Source organism: Schistocerca gregaria, chromosome 2 (genome assembly GCF_023897955.1).
Source record: "Schistocerca gregaria isolate iqSchGreg1 chromosome 2, iqSchGreg1.2, whole genome shotgun sequence".
NCBI lineage: Eukaryota > Metazoa > Arthropoda > Insecta > Orthoptera > Acrididae > Schistocerca > Schistocerca gregaria.
This window is the reverse complement of record NC_064921.1, coordinates 1,022,034,732-1,022,053,805: the sequence shown is the minus strand read 5'-3', so window position 1 is coordinate 1,022,053,805 and position 19,074 is coordinate 1,022,034,732. Positions and strand designations below refer to the sequence as shown.

Genomic DNA, 19,074 nt, shown 5'->3' with positions numbered 1-19,074 from the left:
GTGTGTGTGTGTGTGTGTGTGTGTGTGTGCGAGTGTACACCTGTCCTTTTTTTCCCCTAAGGGAAGTCTTTCCGCTCCCGGGATTGGAATGACTCCTTACCCTCTCCCTTAAAACCCACATCCTTTCATTTTTCCCTCTCCTTCCTTCCTTCCTGACGAAGCAACTGCCAGTTGCGAAAGCTCGTAATTCTGTGTGTGTGTTTGTGTGTTTTGTTCATGTGCCTGTCTGCCGGCGCTTTCCCGCTTGGTAAGTCTTGGAATCTTTGTTTTTAATATATTTTTCCCATGTGGAAGTTTCTTTCTGTTTTATATATATATATATATATATATATATATATATATATATTGCCATCCCCCTTTCCCTCTTATGTAATTTTTTGATCTGGTTGATCCAGATGACTCATCAGTCAATGTTTTACTCTTTGCAAGGTAATCAAGGAGTGGTAGTGTCCCCTTTAGATCTCAGGAAACAATAGTCATATATTTTTGGCAGGAAAACTTAGATTAATTTTTTTTTATTTTGGTGTAAAGCTTTTGGCTTACACCTATTGCTTTCACTGCATGATGTGTTGGATAACATATCATTCAAAGTAACAAATTATCAAATAAAAACAGTTTTTTTTAGTGGTCCAAATATTTTTTCCATTAACTTTTGATTAATATTCAACAAAAAGAGGCACCCAACTTAAAAACAACATTCCCAATGTTAGCTGTTGATGTGAAACCACTCTTGTGTTCCTGGTATGAATGTGGCATCAGCTATTTATTAAAACTTTAATCACTGATTGTTCAATACCTTACTGGACACCTTCTCAAGTTTACATCTGTGGGAGCAGTTTTGGAATGTATTATACAAGGATGACCTTGAGAAGAAGTAGGGTGACATTTAATCCTGCTGACCACAAATTAATGATCAAAAATGGTGTCAACCACTTACACGTCTTCACCAACTTTGGATAAATTTTCAAAAGTAATAAACTGTCTGGAGCAAAGAATTTTAGGAAGTACGATATACCATTTTATCTATTTGGACAAGACACATACACATTAACACTTACACTATTAGAAAAAAGAAAGATTAATATTTAATATCTCCCCAATGACAAGGTCAGTAAAGACAGAGTCTGAGCTATGGTTGAAGAAGAAAGGAATCCTTTTAAAATGACATCCCAGCATTTCTCCTGCTCCATAAGCAAGAGAGTGTATACATAAACTAGAAAACGGGTGCTTGTTTGCATGAAAGCAATGAAATTATATATGATGTTGAGTATATCTATGCTTTTTGAGAGTGAGTGGTTGTCTTTCCTCACCTTTGTTGTTTACAGTATATAACATACGCTTGATTCTAATGTTCGACCATCATATTTCATGCCGTGAATCAAATAAATAATGCTCTTCTGATCACTACTGTAATGATGACTTTTGATGGTCTGAACAGAACACTTTGTGAGCCAACTGTCTGGTATTGATGTGAAATTTTGAGAACACATTCTTTATTTTCTTTTAATTCTACATATGAATAACAGAGTGTAATCTCAACCACTTACAATTGGTAAATAATTCACAGTGCACTGTGTTATCAGGAAATCAACTTCAGAATGAAAATGAACCCAGAAAAATCAAAATATATTATTATATTAACTGTTACTAAATCACAGTGAAGTATCGCTCTGTCATTTGTACATTATGTTACTTTGAACTTGGATTTAAGTCTATTTGCAAAGAGCTATGCTGTTGAGAGATCTTCTTGGTCCTCTTGTGTTTTCCATCTTCTTGCTCTGAATTATCAAATGCTGGATGAAAGCTCCGTAACCCACTTTCAGCACCCTTTGATAACAAGCAGAAAATCGAAGATAATTATGTGCGTACCTGTTTAACACAAAATTTGAATAAATACAGGGTGATTTTTTCCACTGACTACAAATTCTATGGATTGATCAATGGGAGGATATGGAACAAAAAAGGCCTAATGAACTTATGTCCAGAAGTTCATAGTTTCCATGATAGAGACCATTTATTCAATTGTACATTGTTATGGAGACCGCAGTCTAATACACACTGTAGCATGCAGCCACAGTTACTGTATGTGTTGTGTGCTGAAAATGCTTTCCATGTGCCTCAATACAGGTGTGTATGTGGCATAGGATGTTCTGTCTCACATGTTCACATTGGCCAGGTTGCATCCAAACATTGTCAAAGGCAGGATGAATACACTGCTTCAGGGTCTCCACATCTGGAATAAGCTTTGCTTCTTTTGAGATGCCCCCAAAACCAAAAATCACATGGGCTGAAATCTGGTGAATGAGCATGGCATGCAACTGGACCCCCGCATCTGATTCATCAACCAGAGAAGACACAAGTGAGGTGGTCCAGATGTTAACGGTTGGAGCACCATCATGCAGCAGCCACATAACCCTTCGAATCATCAATGGCAATGGAAGAAACACCGATAGTTGCCTGTTAGGCGATGTGGAAGGAAGACTGATCCCTAAATAAGCTTGCCAATTATCCCTGCCCACACATTCCGGCTGCACCAACGCTGGTGATTTGCTGTCATTATACTATTGGCATTCTGCATACTGTCCCTCAGATGACTGTTATGAAAGTTGAAGATACCACTCCCTGTAAAGAAGGCCTCATCTGTGAGTAGGATGGATGACACAAATTCTGGAATCATGGTTGCCTGGTGAAGAAACCAGTGACAAAACTGCTCCTGATGTGGAAAGTCTGTCATTAGTAAGCCATGCACATGCTGTAAGTGATAAGGGTAGCTTGTAAAAATTGTCATGAAGAATTTTCCACATGGTCATCTGGCTTGCCCTGTGCTGGTGAGCCAACTGTCTGGTATTGACACGGTGGTCTCCTTCCACATTGTTAATCACATTTTCCTCCAAGTTTCGTGTCCGATCATTTTGGGTACATAACATTACAAACGACTATGGCAGGTGCAGGCGCTAGGGCATGGTGTATGAGGAACACTACCACCCTCTAGGGGGAAACCATACATACTGTAACTGTGGCTGCATGGTACAGCATGTGTTAGACCACAGTCCCTGTAATACTGTATGACTGAATAAATGGTCTGTAGCATGGAAACCATGCATTTCTGGCCATAAGTTTATTAGACCTGTTTTGTTCCACATCCTCTCCTTGATCAGTCCACAGAGTTTGTACACAATGGAAAAAATTATCCTGTATAGTGTGACATAATATGAATAATTGAATAATTCCATTCATACATTTGTTAAGTTCACAAAGATACAGATGGTCTATCCAATATCCTCCAAGTGCAGTTAACATACACATGTACAAATAAATAACAGGAGGGATCCTATATTTCTCTCATCTTCAAAATCATCTGTTTCTGTTAACCAATGAGAAACTAAGAGTTCCAAGTACTGAACTCCCTCCAGTTATCTTTGGTACTGTTGTAATAACCCATGAGCAACTAGAACTCTGGTATCACATGAGGAATGAGGTGGTCATTTGATGATGGGTGGTGGACAGAAATTAAGATTCTAAGACATTATTTGCTGTTCAGAGAAGCAGATATATGGAAGATGATATAGATTTAGAGATTCTTCTTGCATAAATTCTATATCTCAGAATATTATTATATTTGTAATAAAAAAGTATTGGTTTGGATGTGTGAAAACAGAGATTTGTTTTAAAATGAGTTATTTTAAAGAATGGAGGATCAAAACAAGCTTTTTGATACTTTTATTTACAGTTCAGTGACAAAGGCAGAGTGACAAATAATCTCCACAACCACTGAAAATGCTGGATAAGAAGGTATATATGGAAGCCAGAGCAAAAAAATGTGGACAGTGAGAAAGGAAGTGGGGAGGTGGAGAGATTGGCAGCCAAAGCCAAGATGGACAGGCAATGAATAGTTTGTGCACTGTGCCTTTTAAAAATGGAATAGTTCATCAACACTACACCTGCCCTCCCCCCCCCCCCCCCCCCCCTTTCCCCTTCCACAACATTGCATCAAAGATCTACTCAGGGTCACTAAAGCTGCCAGCACACGGGACAAGTAGCTAACGATGACATGGTGCTCTAAGAGTTTTGTGATGTCACTTCCTGCTATTCCACATTGAACAGCCATTTCATCATGTGAAACATAAAATAAGTTCTGCAATGTTTTCGCAACTTGTCAGTGAAAGTGGAATTAGTAGAAAGCAAGAATTGTCACTGCATCACAAGCAGAAAGCTTGTGACCCACAGGAAGTAAGATGCTGTATTGTTATTGTCTTGTTCAGTAGAAGCCCGTATTTTGTAGGTTTTATGTGGTATCTTATACCCCCATGAAAATATGCCTTTTCTAAGCACCAGCACATTGAATGTCTCAAGAACAAATTGTTGTTTGTATCGTTTGTTGTAATAAAACTATGGTAAATGTCATATTGGTGGTTAAAGATTTGTCATATTTAGTCATTATGTAACCCACAGGTTATCCGAATAAGCCATTGTAAGACTACAGCACATTAAAGATGCATGAAAATGTATCATTCTAGTCAGGATTTGTTGTAATTAAATATAAATTAATAACTTATTGGTTATTAAAGCATATAAAAGACTATAAGATAAAACCCAAAGTCTCTTTAATGAAGCTATAGTCTAGCATAGTGTATAGCGGCACCATGTTAGGTTGGAAAGTGTTTGAATCCGGATGTACCTAATTTTTTTTCTTCGCCTTCATGTTTTAGGAAATGTTGTGGGACTTAAGGACTTTTTTATGAAATTAACAGAAATAATTTCTGTAATCCTTAACATTATGTAAATATAAGTGTGTCCTCTGTCAGCAGTGCGTTCGTTCGATTTGGTGAACTTGTATAATAAGCTAGTGTCCTCACTGACTGCAAGAAAGAATACCTGCGAATTCCTATGTGCCCAGACAATATCCTCAAAATAGCTATTATCATGCCTTTTGGCTTGTTTTATCTCATGTTTGTTCATATGGACTCAAGAATAGTGCCCAAACCTGGCAGCACTGTATTGGCTGTATATTGTTCATTTTCCCATTCTGTTATGCTTAACTTGCCAATATTCTTATTTTCTCACCGCATGAAGACTTCCATACCATGCATCTCAAACAAGTTTTCAACACATTCTCTGACAGCAGAGTTGTGATAAAAAAGGAAAAATGCCAATTCTGATGAATAGATATCATTTCCCTTGGCTACATAGTTAACACTTCCGGCATTTGTCTAATCTACAGTGCATTGGGTTCACCACCACAAGACAACCATGAACTATGCCAGTTTTTAAAAATGTTTAATTTTTACTGTCAGCACCTTCTGCAGGCAGTTCCTCATCAGGCACCCCACTCACGTCTCTGCCACCCCTCCAACTTCCATCCTCCAACTTCGCATGCCATGACACCTCTCTGCAGCAGCTCTGCCAGAGATGACAATACGCCAATCATGTCCACATGGTGCTCTGATGACCTCTTTCACATCCACATTGTCTCATCACTTTGTGCGCTCCATGCACCTCTCCTCCCAAAGCTGTGACAAATAGTATCACTGGCAGTCAACTGGGACCATACAAAAGTGATCTCTGACAGACAGTGTGGCTAATGGCTTGTACTGACTTTGTTATAATAAAGTGTGTTCTTATTCAGATACAAGTTGTGTTATTGTACATTCCACATCCCATCTACAGTAGAGCACTACATGGTTTTTGAAAAACAAAATCCGCTGCCTGTTATCAGACTGCTTATGTCATCTTCATACATGCCCAGCACCTGGCTTGATGGCGTGACATGCCAATTGGTACACAACAGCATCATCTCTAGTTCACACAGCTGGTAGTGTGAATAGCAGTTATTCTGTTTGTGATCCATTAAAGCTGGTAGCTGTACCCTAGCTTTGAGGACTCTGGAAATTATCTTTCAACAAGATGAAAGCCCCCCATGGTGTCCTGACATAGCTTGATACTGAGGGTGTTTGACTGTTGGCCTAGCCATCATGTTCACCAGATGTCTCACCCATTGCAAACATTTGATAATGAAGTGCTGAGACACTGACACACCACCACTCACCAGCCACTGTGATTGATGAACTCCAGCATAGGGTTGAAGCAGCATTGTAAGACATACCTGTGGCTTTCACATAAGCTCAGTTCAGCTCAATACACAGCCATTGTTGCTGTCGGAGATGGCAGCTCAGTGTACTAAATTTTATACTGAAAAATCAGCAACAAATTTAATCATCTGTTCGTCTTGCTGTACTGCACATGTGCAATAAGTGAAATTTATTTATTTTCTATCCTTCCTGGATTGCAATTTTAATGACTATGCATGAATTTCATTAAAAAAAAAGGAAATGAGTGTATGGCATCGTGGCTGGGAGACCCCATTCGGGGAAGTTAGACCGCCAAGAGCAAATTTTATTTCATTTGATGCCACATTGGGCAAATTGGGCACAGGTGATGAGGATGAAATGATGATGAGGACAACACAACACCCAGTCTACGAGCAGAGAAAATCTCTGACCTGGCCAGGAATCGAACATGGGCCCGCTTGCATCAGAGGCAAGCACATTTCCACCGAGCTAAGCAGGTGGACATAAATTTCATAAATCTTAATAGTCTGATACGATTTGTAGCATTGGCCAGTCACTTTTTGTATTTCATAAATATTTCAAAAAGTTTATAAATTATAATGAAGGATTCATCATAAATTTGACCATAAATATGATTTGTAAAATAAGAAATTCATAACTTTGAATTATATTATACAATTATGCTCAAAGCCATGTTGTGTTACAGTGGAATTTTATCACTAAATTTCAATCATGAACTTTCTACTCCAAAGGGAAAAATATTTTATTGGCGCTGACCTAAATAGGAAGAAACAATCATCATACTTTGAATTATATTTTACAATTCTGTTCAAATGCATTTTCTGTTGCAGCGGAATTTAGTCACTAAATTTCAATCATGAAATTTCTCTTCCAAATGCAAAATATTTTGTTTAAGCCAACCTATATAAGGAGAAACAATCATCATAATAAAATAAGGGAATTCAAATGACGCACAGAAAAATATAGGTGTTTATTTTTTCCATGCTCTGTTCAAGATTGGAATAATAGAGAACTGTTGTAAAGGTAGTTTGATGAACCCTCTACCAGACACTTAAGTGTGATGTGCAGAGTATCCATGTAAATGCAGAAAAGAAAAATCATTTGCTTTCTCATAAAAGTAATGTAATGTAAAATGCATACAAATAATAAAAAGTTGCACACTGTAAAGGTCGGCTGGAGTGGAGGCGCTACAGTCTGGAACCGAGCGACCGCTATGGTCGCAGGTTCAAATCCTGCCTCAGGCACAGATCTGTGTGATGTCCTTAGGTTAGTTAAGTTTAATTAATTCTAAGTTCTAGGTGACTGATGACCTCAGAAGTTAAGTCGCATAGAGCTCAGAGCCATTTGGACCATTTGAACACTGTAAATTATGTGTACGTAACTGATCATGCAACAAGTCATTTATGATTGTGAACTGTGTTTTATTCATCTCATGATGTATCTTTGCAATCCATTTGGTTTGCATACATGGCTGTACCGTGGTTCAGTTAATTGTGGTGTGTCACTCAAGTTAAAGAGAGTCATGCAGTCAGTTTGTCAGTGTAAGTTTGTGATTGGATGTAATCTATAGTAGTATACGGATAAAGGTGTGTTTGATAAACAGGGGAGATACGGTTAGAACAACTGTACCCTCAACAATAGCTGTAATTGTGTAATGAATAGTTTCAAATATAGGGTGTTCAGGCAGCTTTGGGTATTGATAGGATTCTGGGTTTCTTTGTTTGTTGTTATATTTCCAAGGTGTTCCTGGAACACTGTTTGGTGAGAAAAACTGTGCTTACATCATTCCTTGGAGTTTGCAGTACCATGAACTGCACCAAGTGGCCTCTTCATGGTGAAGTTTGTAGCTTGGGCATCACAGTAATTCTTTAAGTTCTCTACATGAACGTATTAAACAAAAAAAGAAAACTGTTGATATGGAACTTAAAACGTATGGCTTGATTTCTTTTGGGTTTATAAACATTTTATAATTTCTGTTATTACTTTTATGTTGTATTTCCTTATACTGACACATTCAGTGACCCTGGTGATTTGCTTCTCAATTTGAACCAACAGAACTAGACATGTACGTATATAAATAACAATCATATTTGTGTGAAAAGTGTTTGAGTTGTTAAACATATACATTGTAAACTGGACAAAAATTCCAAAATTTGTTCTCTACATGTTCGCATTAGCTGAACAAACATGAAGCACAAAGTTACTTATTTAATATTTTATAACTCATGAGCAACCAATGAAACTAAGGACAGCACAAATATTCACACAATGAATGCGAAGTACCAGTTAAACAAAATTTTGACATTACCAGTGAGCTGACATGTATTAAGTTATGGTTCAGGGCTGTGTATAGTCCTGAAATGAACAACTGCGGATTGAAGTCCTGAATCAGTGGTAGGTCAGTCAAGTTGTTACTCATTTTGATGAGAAGTTCCTCAGATATCTGACCACTATGTGCAGCATCTTGCGAAGGAAGAGTAATTTCAGCTGAGGCTACTGACTTTAGAAGAAGTGACTTGTCTCCTGTAATATTAAATTCATTTTGAACAGTGTTTCCTGTGTGTATGTGTGTGTTAGATATTGTTTCAAAATATTTACCTGCTACTAAAATATAGAAGCCAAAAACTTGATCTGAGCGATGTTGGGCTTTTATCCTGGTAAGTAGATATATTTCATTCTCAGTCAGATAATGGCATATGGTTGCAAAACACTAGCAAAATAGAAAACAAATATTTCATATTAACATTACAAATATTTCAGTTCAGAAATTCCACCTGTTATAATTGCTGAAAAGCATTTGCATAAATAATTATCCATTAATTTGTTTCTTAAACATATATTTAATTTCAAAAAACCAGAAGAAGGAACTGTTAATCATTGTAAAGTATTTCTTTACCTACTGGTAACTGAAAAGTATTGAATGATTCCACAAAACTATATTTTTATCACAACTAAAAATAATAGCACAATACTCCCATCTCCAATAGGGATTTTTATAGTTTCTTTTTGCCACTGAGCAAGAGGCACATACACTGTTGTTGTTTAGGAAAATTACATTGTTAGTGACTGGTCAAACTCTTAACATTACTTCAATGACCATCACAAGATGATATGGTAGAATACAATTGTATGTTAAGTGGAGTACTGACAGTATCATGAAAGGAGTATATTGCTGACTCGCCATGTAGAAGAGATGGTGAGTTGCAGACATGCAAAACAAAAAGGCTGCTAAACATGTGAGCTGTTGGCCGAGAGGCCTTCTTCTAAAGTAGATACCAGACACACATTCACACAAGCAAAACTCATACTCACATGAACACTGTCTTTGCTCAGTGAGGAGCCACATTATTTCCACAGATATAATTAATATGTAATTTTCTGTACCTTCCTGTGCCACACAAATATGTTGTACCTCGTCTTACCAAACCTCCCCCTGTACACCCCCCCCCCCCCCTCCCACACACACCTTTCTCCACTCTTATTTTGGTATGCACATACTGATGTCACCTAGTCCTGTCACATCTTATGTCCCCTCTTCTTCATACAAACTCACCCACTGAACTCGCTCCACACTATCATCTTTTTTTAATATTTTCTCTTTGATCTTATTGTGTTTTCATGCCTATTTCAGTTTGTTTTCGCCTTTCACTACCAGCTCCAGTTCCTCTGGCTTCGCCTTGTTTCCCTATACCTTATCTATTCCCTCATAGTTGTGATTTTTCCCATGTATTTTTACATATTTTGCACATATTTCTACACAATGTATGTATCTTTATGAGTTTTAATCCTCCACCATGGATCCTTGCTCTTTCTGTTTGTACCATTACAGAAACATTTCCTTATCCCTAGCCAGAACCCAGCCTCACTCACTGTTTCTGTGTTTCTGCCTGGCTTATGGAATCCCCCAAATGGCCTTACCATAAAATTACCCATTTCCTGCTATGGCCCCTCCTTATGCAATGAGCAACCATCTGTTCAGATTCTGCCAGTCCTTAGCCCTCACCACAAGGTTCTCCTGCTCTGTAATCCTAAATTCCTGTGTCGTACCTCTCACAATGAAGCTCTGGCCCTCCAGGAACTAGAGCAGCATATACAATGCTTCATCAAAAAACTCTCCAATCTGTTCACTTTCTACACCCACCTTGGCCTACCATTATCCACCACCTCTACAACAGCCTCCAAACATACCCCACATCCCCTCATATAGCTATCAAAGCCTGATTAACAGACCTACAGGTATTACATTTACCACACCCTCAGAAACTACTTCCCATTTCCATACAGAATCCAGAGCCTAAACAGACCTGGAACTTAATAGGAACAGCCTCAGTGACCAGAGACAGTGGTCACATGTGTACGAATTGTGCTTGTGTGAATTTGTGTGTGTTATCTACGTTAGAAGAGAGACTTTTAGCTGAAAGTTTACATGTTTAGCAGTTTTATCTTGTGCCCATCTGCTGCTCAACATCTCCTCTATATGGTGAGTAGCAGTCTGTCCCTTTCATAATGCTTCATTATTTCAGTCTGGATTTTCCATTGTTTTAAGTGTAGTATTCAGCTTTGCCCAACTTATATTTTTCTGATGTGTATAAAACCAAACTGATTCTCAATTCATTATTCAAAAGCACTAGCATTTAGCTGGGGGTATTCATTTTAAATACACTCATCTATTCATCTAAAAGATGTTTGTAAGTGTGCATTGACAGAAACAGGTAGCTTTAGTTTCAAAATCAAAGAAAGATATTTTGAGAAGACAGCATCTTTTTATACATACAAATCTCTGAAAAATATAGCAATAAATCTGTCATTAGTTAAGCAATTTAGAACAGGGAATCTTTCAGTACAAGTATCACTCAAGTTCTACCTTAAATCGATCATGAAATTACAGGGTGTAGGTTGGTCTTCAGAAAAACAAAGAATTGCAATTGGCTTGGCATGAATCTGAGCCACATTTGTTTTGTGCAGCTCAACTCAAAAGTGGAACGTCAGGTCTTAAATGGCTACACAGGATAACTGAAATGGCCTGGGAGTCGGGACAGGTTCCATCTGACTGGACAAAAGCAGTAATCACACCAATTTGGAAACAGAAAAGATTGTAACAACTACAGAGGTATCTCTTTAATCAGTGTTGTGGGTAAAATCTTCTCAGGTATTGTTGAAAGGAAAGTGCGAGTATTAGTTGAGGACCAAATGGATGAAAATCAGTGTGGGTTTAGGCCTCTTAGAGGGTGTCAGGACCAGATCTTTAGCTTACGGCAAATAATGGAGAAGTGTTATGAGTGGAACAGGGAACTGTATCTATGCTTTATAGATCTAGAAAAGGCATATGACCGGGTTCCTAGGAGGAAGTTATTGTCTGTTCTACGAGATTATGGAATAGGAGGCAAACTTTTGCAAGCAATTAAAGGTCTTTACATGGATAATCAGGCAGCAGTTAGAGTTGACGGTAAATTGAGTTCATGGTTCAGAGTAATTTCAGGGGTAAGACAAGGCTGCAACCTGTCTCCACTGTTGTTCATATTATTTATGGATCATATGTTGAAAACAATAGACTAGCTGGGTGAGATCAAGATATGTGAACACAAAATAAGCAGTCTTGCATATGCGGATGACTTAGTTGTGATGGCAGATTCGATTGAAAGTTTGCAAAGTAAAATTTCAGAGCTAGATCATAAATGTAAGGACTATGGTATGAAGATTAGCATCTCCAAAACAAAAGTAATGTCAGTGGGAAAGAAATATAAACGGATTGAGTGCCAAATAGGAGGAACAAAGTTAGAACAGGTGGAAAGTTTCAAGTACTTAGGATGCATATTCTCACAGGATGGCAACATAGTGAAAGAACTGGAAGCGAGGTGTAGCAAAGCTAATGCAGTGAGTGCTCAGTTACGATCTACTCTCTTCTGCAAGAAGGAAATCAGTACCAAGACTAAGTTATCTGTGCACCGTTCAATCTTTCGGCCAACTTTGTTGTATGGGAGCGAAAGCTGGGTGGATTCAGGTTACCTTATCAACAAGGTTAAGGTTACGGATATGAAAGTAGCTAGGATGATTGCAGGTACTAGTAGATGGGAACAATGGCAGGAGGGTGTCCACAATGAGGAAATCAAAGAAAAACTGGGAATGAACTCTATAGATGTAGCAGTCAGGATGAACAGGCTTAGATGATGGGGTCATGTTACACGCATGAGAGAAGCAAGGCTACGGAAGAGACTCATGGGTTCGGCAGTAGAGGGTAGGAGGAGTCTGGGCAGACCAAGGAGAAGTTACCTGGATTCGGTTAAGAACGATTTTGAAGTAATAGGTTTAACACCAGAAGAGGCACCAATGTTAGCACTGAATAGGGGATCATGGAGGAATTTTATAAGGGGGCTATGCTCCAGACTGAACGCTGAAAGGCATAATCAGTCTTAAATGATGATGTTGATGATGATGATAACTCAAAAGAAAAAATGTCAGTGACTTTTTTTACATGAGTTTTTAGCTGCTTTAAATGAGATTTCAATCGACAATAGGCACATGTTGTCATTGCTTGAGAATCGAAACTGATTGAAAGAATATAGGTCACATGAAGTGCCTGTATTTAACACATTCAAGCTGGGCTGCAGTGATTGCTGCAGTCCCCCAGACATCGTTAAGTTTTTCAACTTCTGTGTGTGGCTCCTGCTTATAAAATAAAGCATTCAAGTAGATTACCATGCATTTCAGAAATACTGTCATTGATTTCAAAACCATTATTATCAATCACAAGGTGCGACATTGTCGCGAATAAAACAGTGACCCGAATATAGGATAAATTTCCTTAACTTTACATCTGTGGTCACAAATTTTTTGTAATCAGACTACTGGTTTCAGTCTATAATAACCACCTTCAGATCTGCAGTAAAATAGGGAAACCATAAATACACTAGCAGAATGTCTAGATATCAAACTGTAGACAATCTGCCAGTGTATTTATGAGTTCCCAGTTTGTGACAAACTTTTGCAGTTGAGATAACTATGGAATCACACTGCACCAATGAATGTGCAAGAAGTGATTACAACTGAAACACGTTTTCAAGTTTGTAGCACCTTGTGGAAGCTGGAACATCCATTTAGCAGCTCTTCAAAGCACTAAAAGAGTGAGCAATTGACTTCAAGACATCACTCTTTGGAAATATACATCTGGAAGTGACAATCAGAAAAATCACACTCAGTGATTGTTTGAGTACTGACTGTTAGGGAAATCACAATGTGCCCATAATTTATATGGGCAGTGACCAGAATATATTAATGAACAAATGATCAAAAAGGAAATTTTTCTAGCTACATCATACTTCAAACTGAAATGTTCATGTTACCTGACAATCATGTACACTGTATGCCTTAACTCTCTCGGCGGCTGTAATTTATTGCAGCATGGCAGATTGGGAAACATTGTTATGAAGCTATTGGATCCAGGACTTATGATTTTAATGATCCCCCCAGAATCAAATAGAACAAACATTCTGTACATAGCTATTAACTTATTCAGGCTTGTTTTCACTTACATATGAGTTTATAATTACTTTTTAGTCATGCAGCCACAGTTTTGGCTTTCAGTTCATTGTTTTTACCTAAATTTACTTCCATAGAATTTTCCGGAAAGATCAGCATGTCGTCAGCTGTCAAATGATGTTTTTCTTGTTTTGTAGATATTGTTTCATTCATTTTTTAATTAAAAATATATCTAACCTTTAGGTAACTATGTCAAATGTTCACCTCTATTTTGTTAAGTACGTAAGTAGGTTTCATATATATTTTGAAATCTGAACATTTTATTACAAGTTTAATTATGTAGTTAATAAAGCCTTATAAGATTTTGATTATTGTGTTCATATATTTTTTTGGGTGGCAGAGCTTGTGTGATGACCTACTTGCAAATCCTTAGTCTGCCATAGACATCTTATTTTTCTATTTTATGGTTGTCATTAACAGCCCAAAAACCATACTGATTTTCTTTGAAACATTTGTGTAGTAATAGTGTAAATGTTTTAAAATTTTTGGAGTGGTTAACTATGACAAAATTTATTAAAAAAAAGATTCCAAGACTTACCAAGCGGGAAAGTGCTGGTAGATAGGCAAAATAAATAAAACACACAAACACACACACAGAATTTCTAGCTTTCGCAACCGACGGTTGTTTCTTCAGGAAAGAGGGCAGGCATGAGATGCCCGAACTCTTTGCCTTTACAAATGTCTGCTTGTGTCTGTGTATGTGCGGATGGATATGTGTGTGTGTGCGAGTGTACACCTGTCCTTTTTTCCCCCTAAGGTAAGTCTTTCCACTCCCGATATTGGAATGACTCCTTATCCTCTCCCTTAAAATCCACATCCTTTCGTCTTTCCCTCTCCTTCCCTCTTTCCTGAAGAAGCAACCGTCGGTTGAGAAAGCTAGAAATTCTGTGTGTGTGTGTTTTATTTATTGTGCCTATCTACCGGCACTTTCCCCCATGAACCATGGACTTTGCCGTTGGTGGGGAGGCTTGCGTGCTTCAGCGATACAGATGGCCGTACCGTAGGTGCAACCACAACGGAAGGGTATCTGTTGAGAGGCCAGACAAATGTGTGGTTCCTGAAGAGGGGCAGCAGCCTTTTCAGTAGTTGCAGGGGCAACGGTCTGGATGATTGACTGATCTGGACTTGCAACATTAACCAAAACGGCCTTGCTGTGCTGGTACTGCAAACGGCTGAAAGCAAGGGGAAACTACAGCCGTAATTTTTTCCCGAGGGCATGCAGCTTTACTGTATGATTAAATGATGATGGCGTCCTCTTGGGTAAAATATTCCGGAGGTAAAATAGTCCCCCATTCGGATCTCTGGGCGGGGACTACTCAAGAGGATGTCGTTATCAGGAGAAAGAAAACTGGTGTTCTACGGATCGGAGCGTAGAATGTCAGATCCCTTAATCGGGCAGGTAGGTTAGAAAATTTAAAAAGGGAAATGGGTAGGTTAAAGTTAGATATAGTGGGAATTAGTGAAGTTCGGTGGCAGGAGGAACAAGACTTCTGGTCAGGTGACTACAGGGTTATAAACACAAAATCAAATAGGGGTAATGCAGGAGTAGGTTTAATAATGTATAGGAAAATAGGAATGCGGGTAAGCTACTACAAACAGCATAATGAACGCATTATTGTGGCCAAGATAGATACGAAGCCCACACCTACTACAGTAGCACAAGTTTACATGCCAACTAGCTCTGCAGATGACGAAGAAATTGAAGAAATGTATGATGAAATAAAAGAAATTATTCAGATAGTGAAGGGAGACGAAAATTTAATAGTAATGGGTGACTGGAATTCGAGTGTAGGAAAAGGGAGAGAAGGAAACATAGTAGGTGAATATGGAAGCCGCCTAGTAGAATTTTGCACAGAGCACAACTCAATCATAGCTAACACTTGGTTTAAGAATCATGAAAGAAGGCTGTATACATGGAAGAACCCTGGAGATACTAAAAGGTATCAGATAGATTATATAATAGTAAGACAGAGATTTAGGAACCAGGTTTTAAGTTGTAAGACATTTCCAGGGGCAGATGTGGTCTCTGACCACAATCTATTGGTTATGACCTGTAGATTAAAACTGAAGAAACTGCAAAAATGTGGGAAATTAAGGAGATGAGACCTGGATAAACTGAAAGAACCAGAGGTTGTACAGAGTTTCAGGGAGAGCATAAGGGAACAATTGACAGGAATAGGGGAAAGAAATACAGTAGAAGAAGAATGGGTAGCTTTGAGGGATGAAGTAGTGAAGGCAGCAGAGGATAAAGTAGGTAAAGAGACGAGGGCTGCTAGAAATCCTTGGGTAACAGAAGAAATATAGAATTTAATTGATGAAAGGAGAAAATATAAAAATGCAGTAAATGAAGCAGGCAAAAAGGAATACAAACGTCTCAAAAATGAAATCGACAGGAAGTGCAAAATGGCTAAGCAGGGATGGCTAGAGGACAAATGTAAGGATGTAGAAGGAAAATTAAAGAGACCTTTGGAGGGAAGAGAACCACGTGTATGAATATCAAGAACTCAGATGGCAACCCAGTTCTAAGCAAAGAAGGGAAGGCAGAAAGGTGGAAGGAGTATATAGAAGGTCTATACAAGGGCGATGTACTTGAGGACAATGTTATGGAAATGGAAGAGGATGTAGATGAAGACGAAATGGGAGATACAATACTGCGTGAAGAGTTTGACAGAGCACTGAAAGTCCTGAGTCGAAACAAGGCCCCTGGAGTAGACAACATTCCATTAGAACTACTGACGGCCTTGGGAGAGCCAGTCATGACAAAACTCTACCATCTGGTGAGCAAGATGTATGAGACAGGCGAAATACCCTCAGACTTCAAGAAGAATATAATAATTCCAATCCCAAAGAAAGCACGTGCTGACAGATGTGAAAATTACCGAACTATTTGTTTAATAAGTCACAGCTGCAAAATACTAACGCGAATTCTTTATAGACGAATGGAAAAACTGGTAGATGCGGACCTCGGGGAGGATCAGTTTGGATTCCGTAGAAATGTTGGAACACGTGAGGCACTACTGACCTTACGACTTATCTTAGAAGAAAGAATAAGGAAAGGCAAACATACGTTTCTAGCATTTGTAGACTTAGAGAAAGCTTTTTACAATGTTGACTGGAATACTCTTTTTCAAATTCTAAAGGTGGCAGGGGTAAAATACAGGGACTATTTACAATTTGTACAGAAACCAGATGGCAGTCATAAGAGTCGAGGGGCATGAAAGGGAAAGCAGTATTTGAGAAAGGAGTGAGACAGGGTTGTAGCCTCTCCCCGATGTTATTCAATCTGTATATTGAGCAAGCAGTAAAGGAAACAAAAGAAAAATTTGGAGTAGGTATTAAAATTCGTTCTAATTCTGTCAGAGACGGCAAAGGACTTGGAAGAGCAGTTGAACGGAATAGACAGTGTCTTGAAAGGAGGATATAAGATGAACATCAACAAAAGCAAAACAAGGATAATGGAATGTAGTCAAATTGAATCGGGTGATGCTGAGGGAATTAGATTAGGAAATGAAACTGATGATGGTCGAAGTAGAGAGGATATAAAATGTAGACTGGCAATGGCAAGGAAAGCGTTTCTGAAGAAGAGAAATTTGTTAACATCGAATACAGATTTATGTATCAGGAAGTCGTTTCTGAAAGTATTTGTTTGGAGTGTAGCCATGTATGGAAGTGAAACATGGACGATAACTAGTTTGGACAAGAAGAGAATAGAAGCTTTCGAAATGTGCTGCTACAGAAGAATACTGAAGATAAGGTGGATAGATCACGTAACTAATGAGGAGGTATTGAATAGGATTGGGGAGAAGAGAAGTTTGTGGCACAACTTGACTAGAAGAAGGGATCGGTTGGTAGGACATGTTTTGAGGCATCAAGGGATCACAAATTTAGCATTGGAGGGCAGCGTGGAGGGTAAAAATCGTAGAGGGAGACCGAGAGATGAGCACACTAAGCAGATTCAGAAGGATGTAGGTTGCAGTAGGTACTGGGAGATGAAGAAGCTTGCACAGGATAGAGTAGCATGGAGAGCTGCATCAAACCAGTCTCAGGACTGAAGAAAACAACAACAACAACCGGCGCTTTCCCGCTTGGTAAGTCTTGGAATCTTTGTTTTTAATATATTTTTCCCATGTGGAAGTTGCTTTCTATTTTATTTACATAACTATGACAAAAGTTTCACAGTTTGTGATGAAGCAAGCAGTGACAGTTTTACTTCCCTTCTTGTTTTGCCATCTGCCCACTTAAATTCATTTTTTTTTTTCAGTTTTAACTGATTACCATTAACATACATGAATATAATCTGCATTTTCATATAAGAGAAAGGTTGGGCCTCAGTTTTGTGCTTACTTTTATGTATGTAATTGATTTTCCAATTTATTTTGACTATTCCTAGTTAGTATCTTTTCTTATTGGGTGAAATCAGTAATTGTTTTGGAACTTAAATTCTATTGTTGACATATAAACAAATATAAATTCTGTAATAATTGTAAACATTTGGAAGACGAAATGCTAGGATTCCTAAAATATCTATTTGGCTCTAGTCGGAAACATATTAGCAAAACCAGCCATTCATTATTTCCAAAGTAATTAACAGTTTTGTCAACAGTATTGTTTATGTAACCATATATATTAATTTCATTATTTAAACACGTAATTCGGCCTAACTCTTGCAGTAGAAGAAACAGTTAAAAAGAACCGTTGTTTTGGTGTATTCAGTTAATTTTATGAGTTAAGTTTTAATTGTAATTTCTGTAAATTAAACATCAAACAATGTGTAGTTTCAGGGTCTATTATTGTGATGATATATAAGGACCCGATTTTTGGTCAGTTTAGGCTTTTACTGCTCATAGATGTACAACAGTAAACTTCTGTAGCAATATGTGGATGTTCACTTGCAAACTATTAATGAGGCTTATGGAAAGTTAAACAGTAGTACACTGGCCATATTAAATGTGTATATAGTGGGTTGTGAAAAGTGAAAGTAAACATTTGTGAAATGCAACTGTGCACCTGTCATCTACACTAATTACCACAGTCAGTGTCCGAATTACAAACCCCATTTTCCAGGAAGTGTAGCAACGCAGTACATCAAAACCGAGGACAATCAACAAATGAAGAATAAAAGAAGGCGAACCGCTGCATGTGGTGCCCCAACATGAGGATTATTGTATGTGGGCACAATAAACTAGAACCCATGAAAGTTGAAAGTGAAGTGTGAACTCGAGTGGTTTACAATACAGTTTTACATGGAAGAAGTGATACAGGCAGTCAGCACTGGGATTTCATAACAGAAAAGGTGCAGGAGCCAATCAGTGAGTGGGTTGTATGGAAGCAGCCACTGAGTGCAGGAGCAGCCAGTCAGCATGCAGGTGGACACAGGTGACCAGAGGTAAACAAGATGCCTTGCTGAGAGAATTACAACATGCCACAGTCGTGCAGTTACAGATGACAA

At 38.3% G+C, this 19,074-nt stretch overlaps 1 protein-coding gene across 2 annotated transcripts in view; it reads right to left on the bottom strand.

Moving 5' to 3' along the window:
* Positions 1–1,465: 1,465 nt before the first annotated feature.
* LOC126335524 (meiosis 1 arrest protein-like) overlaps positions 1,466–19,074 on the bottom strand; it is a 241,279-nt gene continuing 223,670 nt past the window's right edge. For both annotated transcript variants that reach the window (XM_049998882.1, XM_049998884.1), the window contains 3 exons: positions 8,688–8,799; positions 8,398–8,612; positions 1,466–1,827 (listed from right to left, as the gene is read on the bottom strand). In XM_049998882.1, coding sequence (XP_049854839.1) covers positions 1,690–1,827; positions 8,398–8,612; positions 8,688–8,799 — 465 coding nt within the window. In that variant the 3' untranslated portion in view covers positions 1,466–1,689. The remainder of the gene's footprint in view (positions 1,828–8,397; positions 8,613–8,687; positions 8,800–19,074) is intronic.